This window comes from Lynx rufus, unplaced genomic scaffold (assembly GCF_022079265.1).
Source record: "Lynx rufus isolate CCGP_SWC_20201006 ecotype Redwood Valley unplaced genomic scaffold, mLynRuf1.p SCAF_9, whole genome shotgun sequence".
NCBI classification, from domain to species: domain Eukaryota; kingdom Metazoa; phylum Chordata; class Mammalia; order Carnivora; family Felidae; genus Lynx; species Lynx rufus.
In genome coordinates, this window is record NW_025814897.1 from 80,233,411 (window position 1) to 80,247,828 (window position 14,418).

A 14,418-nucleotide genomic window follows, 5' to 3' on the forward strand; every position below is an offset into this window, starting at 1 on the left:
CAGGGCACCCCAAGACCATGCATCTTCTCATATATCTCTGTGGTTTCTTTCCATTTCCTGCCCTATGCAAACCAGAAAAGGTCACCTAGGAAAATGGCCTCTGGATCCCTTGGCCTTTTTTTTTTTTTTTTTTAAGTAGCCTTAGAAAACTTGAACTAGACCACTAATGCCTTAGCAGAATATTGGTCTATCAGTTTGGTGAGGTTTAAATTATTTTGAAACAGGCTTTGTTTAAATGATAATATTGGAGACACTTGGAGAAAGCAAAGGATGTACCTGTTCCATTCCATTCACCTGAAGTTTGCAAATGCATCTCATATTGTTAAAGCATATCAAGAATGAAAGACATTGAACATTCACTTTTAATTTTCACTTAGGAATTAAGACTTAATGCTAATGTAAATGTGTTTCACAATATTTCTGACTCCTATACATAGCAAACATTTAATTTTTCTTAATATGCTGAGGAAATGAAAAACACAATGGCTTCTCTTTAGCACTGAAAGCACCAGCTCTGTTTCTTTCTATTACACCTGCCTGCAAGTCCCTAAACAAAGGGAGTTTATTTAACAGCAAAGTATTGTTTGGGAAATGAGAGGGGGAAAATATGCAGAAAATCAATCCTAGAGCTGTGAATGGAAAGATGATGCCAACTTTTTCATGCTAACACAATTCTGACAGATTTAAGAAATCCTAGTTTACCATTATAACCAATATCCATTGTGCAGTATTTGATGGTCCTGATGAGTTGTTGGCAGATGCTTGGCTAACAAAATTTTCTAAGCAAGTCATGCCCTGCTGTAACTGGGCTTGGAGACTACACACCATTGTCATTCTGGGCATCTGAAGAGGTTGGCTTTATACAAGGCCTTCTTTATATTGCTATTGCGGTTCCTTCAAGAAGGAATAGACACACCTCGAGATAATGCAGAATGGCAAATAATTTTATCTTCAGAAAATTTTTCTGCTTTGCACATTAAATATAAGTCTGCATGTTTTCCCTACTTTAACATCAATTTAAAGTATGCAAAATGTGGACTTAAGTATGAGTTCTTATCAGAAATTGTATAGAAACCATAATAACAATGGTTAATTTATTAATCTGATAAATAAAAATACCCAATAAACACGCTAATTTATTATAAGGATATTGACCAGACAGTGATGTACACATAAAGCTTAATCTGGTCAATACTTTCTTGACTCCTCTTATCTTCCCTGAAGGCACAGAATGGCTTTCTCTTCTTGGTTGCCATAATGCTTGGTTTATACACCTATTTTATCCTGTGTCACAGTCCATCTGCATCCTGATTATTTGTACAAAATTCTCATTTTGCATTACATAATAAGCAGTTTGAGGACAGTAACTATAAAAATATTGGTATTTCCTTCGGGACTAAGCAAAATGCTCATCCTAGCAGATGCATATTATTATTTCTCCAAAACTTCTAAAGTTATGAAATTAGGGCTTTGGTTTCAAAAAGTTTAATTTTTTCATATGGAGTACTAAATACAGTGCTAAAATATCATCCTGTAATAAATATAACAAATTATTTCATACAGAAAGGTGGCATCACAGAAAAATTTAGCCAAAATGCATTCATATTTTTAAGTACCTTGGTATTTAATTCCATTTTTTTCTCCTTTATAATATTTCAAAAAGCATTCTTTTTAGCCTCCAGCCTGTCCCAGAAGAATCAACTGGACTTCTGTACCTGCCAGAGATATTTTTTGTTAGTAGAATTTCAGGTTGCCCAGTGATACATTTGCATTAATTATTTTGAGTTCTTTTAATGTTTTAGAGAAAGATCACAAGAGATATAGCTAATCTCTCTTATGAAGTAGAACCAAGTGTTTAATACCAATAACAAAGTTATAGTGATCAGTGGGATCAGAGATGCAAGCTCAAAGATTTTAAATTAATTTATGATAAATCATTTCATCTGCTATAATTCTTAAATATTATTCCTTATTTCTGAGAGAAAGAATAGAGTATATTTTAAAATAAGCAAAATGCAAAAGAAGCCATGTTCCTTCCATAGGCTTTCCAATGATTGTTAATTCAGTCATAGACCTCCTTGTGATTTTTATTAAATTAACATTTGTTAAGAAGAGCCCTGGGGTTTCAGATGGTGGTGAGCCAAGATTCGAGAAAGATCACAAGGCAAGGGAAAGTGAAATAGAGAACTTCATTAGTCACAGGTTTTGGAGGAGGTACAATGCATTGGTCACTGGGGCAATGGGGAGGTCAAGGCAGGATACCAGGAGAGAGGGAGTAGCAAAAACTGAGGTACATGTTTTTTTTGTTTTTGTTTTTTAGGATTGGTAGGTAGACTGCTTTGGGGGTCCTGAGTTAGACCTGATTGGTCAACACAAACCAAAAAGAGCAGGACTCTTGGTAAATTCTGAGGAAGGAGGAGGAGAAGCACAAAATGGAAAGGAGCTAGGAGAGACATATGCTTATCTCCAGGGCACTGGGGAGGTTATATCAGGAATTTACACTTCTTGTGACTTTGCTGGCTGTTACCTAGGATAGCACTCCTGGGCAGGGCTAGTGTCAGTTCCAAGTCCCAGCAGACCCCTCTCCACACAAAATGGACTCTAAGGCAGCAATATTATGGATATTTAGCTAAATTCTTAAAAACACCCTTTTAAAAAGGTCATCCTAAATATGACTTTATTTTCATAATTTCTAAATGGGATATTTGCATTGAAGCCAAAAATGTGCCTGTATCATAATGAAAACATTTTGAGGCAACTAAATCCCTAAGTTAAATTAATTAGATTGTGATGATTCTGTATTGAGGAGAAACGCACACACACACACACACACACACACATACACACACACGAAGGATGAAAGCATCCTCCAAGGTTAAGCCTGTTTAGGAAGACTGAGTGGCTGGTTAATAAGATTTTTTTCTTGCCCTGTTAAATCATAAATAGAAAAGGATGAGACAGGAAGAACCACAGACTAGTGGGGAGAGGTTTGGAACGGCAACAAATCCTTTGGCAATATCAAGATTGTCTAATGACCTGGGTATGTTGATACCAACGTGGTAAAATAAAGTGACTGAATATCCGTGTTCCTATTCTCATAGGATCCAAATATTTATTGGCAAAAGAGATACATTTTGATTGAAGGAAGAGGAAGCTGAGGGTGAGAAAGAAAGCATAGAAAGAAAACTAATTGAGCACCTAATATGTGCAAGATACTCCATTAGGAACCATTATATAGTTTTAATTTAATCTAACTCTTCCCAGGGCACCTGGGTGGCTCAGTTGGTTAAGCGTCTGACTCTTGGTTTGGGCTCAGTTCATGATCTCACGAGCCATGGGTTCGAGCCCCACATTAAGCTCTGCGCTGGCAGTGTGCAGAGCGGAGCTTGCTTGGGATTTTCTCTCTCCCTATCTCTCTGCCCCTCCCCTGCTCATAATCTCTCTCTCTCTCTCTCTCAAAATAAATAAATACATTTTTAAAATATGTAATCTAACTCTTCCAACAACCCTCTCAGGTAGGTATTACTTTGCCAACCTTACAGATAAGGCATCGACCTCAAGAAGATGAAGTAACTTTTCCGAATCCATACAACTTATAAAGGCTAAAGGAATTCAAACCTAGGATGGGCTAACTTGTCATTCCATTCACCTAAACTGAGTTACCTGCCTTATCTTATTTTGCAATGATGCCAATTTTGAGTGTTTGCATTATTATCCACAATTTACAAATGAAGAAAAATTAAGGTTAAATTGGTATATTTCAAATGCCATTCCACTGGCAAGTGTTAGCCTGTGATGAAGTTTTCAACACTACGAAGATGTAGAAAATTGACATTGAATAGAGTCAAGTAACAATATTAGTGTGTTTTCCATGAATCAGTCAATCTCTCTCCATCTCTCTACCTCTCCATCTCTCTCTGTCTGCTTCTCAAGAATAATTTCTTTTGATTCTGGATACTTTATATATTTAGTACTAAAATAGCCTTGCTTCTCAGAAACATTGTTGAAATACAGGTGTGTGTTGGTTTGTTGCTTTATTTGTTCTAATGTCAAACTTTGAAGCTGACAATGCCAATGTTTATTATTGGCGTTTAACTTTATTCTTTTGTAAAATACCAAAGTCCAGGGAACTCCATGTTCATTAACTTGCCCCCATTATCGTAGATGTGGGATATGGAGTTGGGACTCAAAATTCATTTACACATGGCTCCAAAGTCTGGTGTCTCCACATTAAAATGAAAGTCCTAATCATTATTAGGATATCCCAGAATTACAGTCTTCCCACTATGTTGTGATTGTGTGTTGTGTGATTATTTCCCACGTATGGTGATAAATAATTAGCTGGGGTTGTCTCAGCTGCATAGTTTTGTTATCACTTAGCCTGCTTGTTGGCCATGATACAACATGTGGTCAGATAGCTAGCTGTCCGTTGCTCAAAAGCACAGAAACAAACTGGTTACTCTCGTGGTGTCACTGTATATGTGTATGTGAGAGATAAGTGCAATCACTTTAATAAAGATGTATTCATGGCTTATCCCATTTCATAATTTACAGACCCAGCTGTGCTCCTCCCTAGGTCTCCTGGATAATAGGTGAGCTGCATATTGAAGCAGCTGAATTTGTGCATCATTTGCTCATCAGTCTTCATATTTTATCACTTGAGTTTCTGGATATAGGTATCTTGCTAATCAGATTAAATTTTACCTAACTAAGATGGAATGTTTTGAAGGCCTGTGCTAGCCTTTGATTGCTCAGTTTTATGCAGTTCTCAAGATTAGTATTTAAACCTTTTTGGTCTCTTAAGGCAGCGAACAGTTACTTTGTATAATTAATCAATTATTCACCAAAGCTAGTTATATCTCTATCCATTCTTCCACAAGTAAAATTACATTTCTTAATCACATGCATGAGGGAAAATGATGTCTGAGCTTTTCCCTTTAGTTCAAGAGAATTTGAGATTCAAATTGATAGGGAAGGAAAAGCTTAAGGTTCTAGGCACTTTTCCATCTTAAAATCATGTTTTTTAATGAACATATATATTCTCCCATAGGCAAACTGTACATAGATAAATCGTTCTTCTATAGATGGTCATAGCTCATTGCAAAGTGACAGATCAGCCATGTCCCCCAAGAAAGAAGAAAAAGAAGAAAGAAAAAAAAAGAAATGAGAGGGAGAGGAACAGGGAGAGGGGAAAAAAAGAGGGAGAAAAAGACAGGGAGTGAGGGAAAGAAGAAGGGAGGGAGGTCAGGAGTCAGGGAGGAAGTGGAAGAACAGATAAAGAGAGGAATAGTTTCAGAGATAGAAAGGAAGACAGACGGACAGATAGACGTGTGTTATATGTTTTTTTGAAACCAACAAAAATGCTAAAGCACAAAAAATTGTCTGTTTTGGCCTCTCAAACTTTACTGTTGTTCTTTGACATTTGTCAATATAAAAAGTTTGGTGCATTTATTTCTGTTTTACATGCACTATCTTTGTGATTTTACTGTATAATTTTAAATTATATATTTTAAGCTTAAGTAATTTTCATATTAATAAATAGCCCACAAATGTCTTAACAACTATAAAATATTTCACCTAATTATTTTATCATTATTTAACCAACTTCTTTATATTCAATGATTATTTTGCTTTCTTTTCTGCTACTATACAAATCCCAAAGTAATACTTCTGAGTGAAAAGTTTTCTTTTTAAATGTGGATTATTTTCTTCAGAGAAAGACTATCCCAAATGAAATATACTGGATAATGAACATATTTGAAACTACTGTATCTGTCTTATTAAATTATTTTCCAAAATATCTGCACCAGCATTGTAAAAGAGAGGAGAGAGAGAGGGGAAGAAAGAGAGAGAGAAATCCCTTTCATCATGCTGGAGCCAACAGTAAATGTATAATTTCTGTTTCCTTGTTTAAAAGAAAAAAAAATCTTATTATTATAGTGATGATAATAATTTTGGGGGGTAATTAGGTTGTATCATTTTTCTTCAATGTCATTGTATTAATGCAAATGCATCTGAAAAAGCTAATGTAGAACTACTTTTCCTTCCAAACTGCATGCACCACATATATCGTTATATGAACAATTATTTGTTGAAAACATAGTATCAGGGAGTCTGCTGTGATATAACAGGTATGATTTACTGCTTATCTCATATATTTCCAGTGCTTTGTTCCAGGTGGTTTACAAATTCATTTCTATCTTCATTATCATCATTGCTACTACGATATATTGAGATCTTATTAGTAAGAGGCACTGAGCTAAGTGCTTTAACTCATTCTCTTAGGTAGTCTTTACACACATTTATAAAATAATAATGTTCTACATTTTATAAATATGGAAATTTGGATTAAGAAAATAATGCATAACTTATTGAAGACCACAAAGCTAGTAAGCAGTTGATCTAAGGATTTGAACATTGGTTAAGCCAGACTTCGTAGACCATGGGCTTAACCGCTACCTTATTCTGTTTAGTCATAAAATCTCTTGCATGAAATAGAACTTTTCATTTCTTTCCAAGATTTACAGTTCCACTCCTCGTTGTACCAGAAATAATTAAAAGAATTAAAAGTTAATAATTATTCTAGGTAGTGTTGGGCAAGGAGGCAAAAAAAAAAAAATCAGCATGACAAAAAGCTCTGTCTATGTATGTGTATTTAACAATAGTAATAAGAAGAAAATCTATGAGTCTGAGTAGGTGACAGCAGAGACTCATTCTTTTAATGCCCAGTCATTTACCTTCAGAGGCTTTGCTGTGGTTCATCAAGGTGAGTCTGAAGGCCATGCTCCTATATCACATCTTATTTGTTTAAGAAAACTGTCTCCAGCCCCTGCATCTCATCCATGTTCTTGGTCTACTATACTTTATAGGCAATGGGAAATCACAAATTTGTGCACGGGATGATATTTTTCTAAGTTGTTTTGATTTGATTCATTTTTGTACACCGAGTTAGCATGATAGGATATATGTTAGGAAGACATTTCTGGAGACTGACCAACAGATGGATGGCAGAAAGCAAGGTTGGAGAGAGTTGGATCATTCAGTTTAATAATCTAGGAATGGAATAAAGAGATAAACCCCATGATCTCTTAAAGAAAGAGGAGGATTAGTGTCTAACATACTGAATTACTTTAATAAACAGTGGTTTACAGACTTAGCCATGGAAAGACTGTTAGCAGCTCTCATCTGCAAGTTTCAATTTTGCAAGCTAAGATAAAGCAATGACCCGTACTGAATCCATATGGGGAAATTAAAGTACATTGGTTATTGTTGTCCTTGTTTCTTTTCTTAGATTCTGGTCAATGAATATGAAAGGAAAAGTCTCAAGATTTACTATCTCTTGAGTTGGGTTGTGATGACAAGCTCAGCATACTTTGATGATATGTAGTGTCTAAGTTTCAGGCACGAATGAACATGAATCACTTGAAAAGGGAATGTTTGTTGTTGTTGTTCTTTCAGCTGCATAATTTAATTTAGTAATGGACTTATGAAATAAGTTCTGAAACTCCAGCTCCACATATTAGATTTTTTAAACCTAATTTCTGAAAAATTTAGCCAAGTTTCAACTTCCTATCAGCCTGCTGAGAGATGGGAAAGGCAGCTGCCCTCACAAATCCTGGTGGTCTCCAGAATAGTGCAAGTGAGAGAGAAGTGCTCATAAAAAATGGCATGGATTGGGGCGCCTGGGTGGCGCAGTCGGTTAGGCGTCTGACTTCAGCCAGGTCACGATCTCGCGGTCTGGGAGTTCGAGCCCCGCGTCAGGCTCTGGGCTGATGGCTCAGAGCCTGGAGCCTGTTTCCGATTCTGTGTCTCCCTCTCTCTCTGCTCCTCCCCCGTTCATGCTCTGTCTCTCTCTGTCCCAAAAATAAATAAACGTTGAAAAAAAAAATTAAAAAAAAAATGGCATGGATTCCAAAACTTTCACTGAAGGAGGAGGGTTCTACTAGGAATGATGTTTTTAAGTATGTATTATGTGGATAGATCACTTCAAAGTCCTACTAATGAATCTCTTTAGATATCAGCACAGAGAAAGTATTAACTTGTAAACTTCTTTTAAAAAGTAGGCATATTCTTACAGGATATTTACAGTATAACTGCCTCTTCATAATTGCAAAATTGAGTATAAACATCACTATTTGGCCTGCAAGTTCTTCCATGATCCGTCCCTATTCTAGTCATCTCTTGGTAGTTACTATCTCAGCTGACCTTGACGCTGTGACCTTTGATGCTTTCTCCCACCCGACACCTACTTTAACTTCCCCTTCATCCCGCTGACTCTGCCATAAACAACTCTATCCATTCCTCAAGGATGACTTCCTTGTTCACTTCCTTCATGAAGAAATCCCTAGTCATCCTAACTAACCAAGAGTCATCTTTTCTTTTCTTTTCTGGATAATACATCTCATTGATTCATCAGGCCCCCATGTGTACCTACTACCTACTAAGTTATCTTTGTTGAATGTTTCAAAACTATGGGGAACTATTTTGTTGTTAAAAATTGTGTCATTAGCCACAACTGTAAAATGTAATATGACCATTCAAATATAAGATGTTGTAAAGTTAAATAATAAAGTGAAAAAAAGGTGGTATAGAATCTTTGAAAGATCCCAAATTTACGGGAAAGTGGACATGGGTTTTATTTGCAACAATACTTTTATGGCCTTGAGAACCTTTATCTAACTGTTGATCCCCTCATGTGTAAATATGAGGGGTTGAGATGAAGGGGACAAAAGAGATTAGATGTTAAAACATTAAGGGAACAGGGCTATCAAACAGAGAATTTTAAGACAGTCAAAGCGCCAGCAGTATTAATAGCAACAAAGAGATCAGGAGGAAGAATTGGGAAAGAGATTGTTATTACATTTTAAAAAGGCATCTATATACTGTGTTCACGTAATTATTTTAAAATTATCACCCCCAAAGAGAGTTTTTATTTATAATTTAACTACTGCCTACCTTCAAAAAATATGGAACCAATACATTACCTACAATTAAATGATCAAAACAAAGGTAAAGAGAGACACTAATAAGATACTTTAGGCTCCCATGATATGACATATAGGTCCCCTGTCATAATATCTGTATTAGTTTTCAATTATAAATGATCAGTTATCATAGAGTAAATGGCCTCAAGAAACACAAGTTAATTATCCCTCATTTTCCATGGATCAGGGGAGTCTGGCAAGTTTTAAGTAGATCCTGCTTATGGTCTCAGAAGAGTAAAATTAAGGAGTCGGCCAGTAGCATCCTCAAGCCTGTTTTACTGGATAAATCTTCAAATATATCAACATAATTTTGCAGAATCTTGAAACTTCTAGGTTCTCATCTTTTTTCCTCCCAACAAAAGAACATGGCATTAATTTTATTATTTTTTATATATAGTGTCAAAAAAAAGTATTGGTACTAAATGTTTTTGCCTCCCTCCAAATCCAAACGTATATTTCCATTTCCTTTTCTGTCCCCCTTTCCTCTTCTTCTTCATCATGGGACTTACATGACTTGATTTGGCCCCATACTTCATATTTGTAATGTCAGTGGCAACTCGTCATAATTGTTGGTTTATAATCATTAATGATGCTAATACTAATATGAAAAATAGTAGAAGAGGGGAGAATGTTTATTTGTCAGTATTTATACTATTTCTGTGCTTTCTCATTTTATCCTCAAAATAATTCTGTGAAGAAGTGACTCCGTTGAACTGAGACCCAAAGATAAGTAATTTATCAAATCACTTTATCAGGATCACCAATGAATAAACATCAGGGCTAAAATTCAAACCAAATTCTACTTTACTCCAAAGCAGTATAACCATTAGGAAAAATTGCCTTTATAATACAATATTGTAAATGTTTCCTTTTTTTTCCTTTCTTTTTTTTTTTTTTTCTTTTTTTATTTTGTTGTCTTCCTAACTACAATTGTTTGGAACTTTTGGCAATCTGGGTGATGTTGACAACAAATGTAAGAGAGCTCCATGAAGAAACTTCCCTTTTGTGTTTTCACCAAGTGAATACCTGCTTTATCATAGGTTGTACAGTTGATAAGATGCTTATTAAGGCATGATATAACCTGCAAGTTATAATTATGCTGTCTCTCTGAGAAACACTAAGAATTTTATGAACTTCATTTCATGAAACTTCTACAATGCCTGTGAGGCACAGACCAAAATAATTTTAAAGGTAGTGTTCATTGTAAGATCAAAGTATCAAAAAAGGTTCAAGCTATCTTTAAGCCACATAACATTTTCTTTAATGTTGAAATTTAATAAGTTTTCATTGTTCAGATGATCAAAGGCTTGTCTGAAATAGTCAGCCATGCATGCATTAATGAAAGAGTAGACTCTGCTGAAAATCCTATAGTATGAAGCTTCCTCATGACAATGACCTCAAGTGAAGGGCCACACAAGACAGGGTTTTAAGGTCAAATAGATTTAGGGAACGGTTATATTATATATCCTTCTAAGAGATTTTTAATGCCTTTGTACATTATGAAGAAGTAGGCTTCAAATTTGTGCATTGGAATTGTTGGAGTGCTGACTGAAAATGCAAACCCCATTGCCATAGGACCCAGTTATCACCCAGGAGTGTCATGTTTTGACCATCACCTTATGTAATGATGTGGACAGTTTGTGCAAGACCAGAACTTTAAGAAGTTGCATATTAAAGGCTTTGAGAAGAACTACTTTAAATACAACTGGTTAATTTTCAAAGAAACTTTTCCCCTGAACGTGCATGACCCACAAACACCATTGTTCCTAAAACATACTTTGGGGTACCTTATACTTTGCAGGAAACTTTCTCCATTCATCATGTTTTTTGAGCTTACTTTATACAATTATTTGTTAATTTTTCAAAGGCTGAATGCAAGCATGATCAAAACACAAGCTGGTTGTATTATCACAACAAAAATAGAATAATTATAATATTCTAGGGAAATGTTAGATTCCAGGTCCTATTCAAACCCATAGAACATAAAAAGAAATGCATTTCTTAGTGTGCAAGATTCCTCTGTGCATCTGCTTAAAATTCTTTGGAATAACGTAGTCAAGGTTTTGACCACTGATTTCTCCTATTATTATTTTTATCTTACCTTTCGACTCTAATAGGCTTATATAGAAGAAGGGGCAATGTGTAACCATTTTGGAGCTTCAATCAAATATATCTAAATCTGATCATATGAAAAATCAGGCATTTATTAAAATTCTGAAGTACTAAAATATTTTCATAGCCAATGTTTGTGTTATTCAATTATTATTTACTCAGAGATTTCATATTGACCACTTGTTATCTGCTGGCATGAAGCTGAGATCTAGAGCTGATAAATGTAGTCTCTGTCTTCAAGGAAATGAAGAGCCGGACATGCTTATACATCTAAAAACAATCTTAAGTGATATAATTTTTAATACATTGTGCCTTTAAAGCAGGAAACTATGACTGAGTCTATCTCGTGGTGGAAATGACATTCTAGGAAGGGAATGAGTAGCTGGTTGTCAAGATGTCACAGTGGAGACTTTTATGAAGGTGGGATGACATACGTATGGACATGGAATGGTAAAAAAACATGGTGTGTATTCAAATAAAAGCAATATAGTGCAAGAATAGCAAGCATAGAAAAATAACATTACTCTAAAATCCAAATTGGAGTAAGTCTCCTTTGGAACCTCTTTATTTATCATCTACTTGTAGAATTTATAGGATGTTAGTATGAGGCCCTCTTAGATCTCCTCCCCCTATTAGATCCCAAGGAAACAAACTGAGTTGTTTATGTTCAGAGCTACCAGTGGCCAGGGACTATTAAACTCCTAGGCTCTGTTGTACACATAGAAAGGATTACAGGCAATCACCCCGCCCCCCCAAAAGAAACATATACTTACAATAAATGATTTTTGTAGTTACTTTTAAAAAGTGTTTACTCCCTCTCTCTGACCCTCCCCCATTCATGCTCTGTCTCTCTCTGTCTCAAAAATAAATAAACGTTAAAAAAAATTTTTTTAAAACAAAGGGGGCACCTGGGTGGCTCAGTCGGTTAAGTAGCCGACTTCGGCTCAGGTCATGATCTCGTGGTGAGTTCGAGCCCCGCGTTGGGCTCTGTGCTGACGGCTGAGCCTGGAGCCTGTTTCAGATTCTGTGTCTCCCTCTCTCTGACCCTCCCCGTTCATGCTCTGTCTCTCTCTGTCTCAAAAATAAATAAACGTTAAAAAAAAATTTTTTTAAAAAGTGTTTAAAATAAAGAGAAAGAAAAAAGGGAGGAAGGAAGAATGAGAGATAGTATGGAAAGAGAAGAGAAGCAGACAAGGAAGGAGAGAAGAAAAGGATGGAGAGAATGATAGAGCATGGGAGAGAGAGAAGGAAGAGAAGTTCAATATTTTAACCTTAGTTAAAACGGAAATGAAGCCCAATTGGAATACACTGCCAGCAACTCTTCTTCAAAACTGTTGAGGCTAACAAGTAAGATGAGAATTCCTGGTTAGTAAAATCTAAGATCTTATCTTCCAAAATATAATCTTTTTTAAGGTAGTGAGGATTTTTTTCTACACAGATTGATGATTATATTGTTTAAATTGCTTCCTAGCTTGCAATATTGATGTTCCTGCAGGCATATGGACGACTGACATATTTAATATCTTAGGGTCTAGACGCTTCACAGATATAGTAGTTTATAATTCTTTACTTCCATTTAAGTGCTTTTACAAAGAATTTTCCATTGGAATGGAATTTTGTTGTAGTAGCTGACTGTCCTAAGCACCACTGAGATTCCCGAACCAACTGTGAATGCTTGATCTCTCCTTGGGATCCCACTCAGGTTGTGATGAGTTTATTTCGTCCCTAGCTCGCCCTTCCAACCTGCATCAAAGGGAAAGAAGTTTTACAGAGGGAAGAATTCAAGGGAATTTTTCTATCCCTTTCTTCATTTAACTTAACTTCACTGATCTATTTTCATTTGCAGCTTTTACAAGAGGGCAGGACCTGTTCAATGAAGCACAAAGACAATCCCCCAACCAATGCTACAGTAGAGCCAGTGACTACCCCACAGGTATTTTATTTGTTTGCTTGTTTTGATTATGTCAGAAAGAACTTGACTCCTTTGATCCCCATGGTTTTCTCTGTGTCTATAGCTGAAACAGGGGTGTTGTATTGACTAATACAAGATACCTCCTTCACCTAGTGTCTTTGGACACTGTGCCTGCAACTAACATTTTGGCTTGATCATCTCAGAACCTCAGAAGAACAAGGGTGAAAGAGGTACACCCCACCACACACACACAACCAAGAAACATACCAAAAATATACAGAGAACAAAAAACATGCATCTGTTCCTTATGGAACAAAAAAAGATAAGAGGATTTGGGGAAGCAGATGAGGGAGAAAGAAGTACCTATCCCCAACAAAAACAAACAACAAACACAGTTCAGGAACTTAATTATGAACTTCTTTCTGTACTGTTCTTTATATGACCAAAAATATTATATCATAATAATTTGTAGGGTTCATTTCACTTAATACAACATTTCCTAACTTATGGGTTAATCAGAGTTGAATGGTTTGGCCAAAGTTTTCTCAAAATAGTTTTTGAAATACCTTGCAACTTGTTGACAGTATTTTTTGTACTTCCATGAATTAGAAATATGGACATATTTATGCTTATTTCATTTGGGTCTAGCATTCACTTGTCTGTAGGATATTTGTTGAGGTAAAAAATTTATATTACTATTCTGTTAAGATTTTAATTTTCCCTTAAATGTATATTTATCGCAACTATCCTAAATGTCTTTTCTGTATTGTTTGACAGAAATTGCAAATCCTTCCTTGTACTGAATGCGAGGTGAAGAAAAACCCGGAAAAACAATTGACCAACTTTGAAGGGAGGGCAACTAGAGAAGAAAAAATACTGTAAATATCAAGAAACTGTGTTAAAAACATCCATTTATGATTGTCTTCATACTATTTTTCAACCACAGGCTTGATGGAAATACTGTTTTTAAAGCATGCAACTTTTTCACAGTTTTATGTAACTTTATATAGTCTAAAAATTTTCCAAAAGATTCCAGGCCAATGATGATCCTTGAGCAATAACCTAATTAAAATGGATCTCCACAGTCTTAAATAGTCATTGTCATCAGTAAATTGCCCAGTATAGACTGCTCAGTTTTGATCTCAAATGCAGTATGACATTTAATTCTTCTGGTTCATTGGCTATCTAGTAGTTTTATCATCTAGTTTTGAAATTAATTGGAGGATGATAAAATGTTGTGGATCCTTGGCATTCTTAGAATCCAAATTGCAACCATATCATAAAAATTTGTCCACATTGGCCAATGGGAGTCACTTTCTTTAAGGTTGGAATCGGTGTCAAACTATTGTTTATATGAGGGTGTTATTGCTATACTTCTTGTTATTTTGAACCATGTCTAAATCATGTCAA

The 14,418-nt window shown here is 35.5% G+C and overlaps 1 protein-coding gene across 1 annotated transcript in view; it reads left to right on the forward strand.

Annotated features, from left to right (window-relative positions):
• The window catches only part of LUZP2 (leucine zipper protein 2), a 265,710-nt gene extending 251,820 nt beyond the window's left edge, over window positions 1-13,890 (forward strand). Inside the window, 2 exon segments of the mRNA XM_047072511.1 lie at window positions 12,953-13,029; window positions 13,786-13,890. Coding sequence (XP_046928467.1) covers window positions 12,953-13,029; window positions 13,786-13,890 — 182 coding nt within the window.
• Window positions 13,891-14,418: the final 528 nt, after the last annotated feature.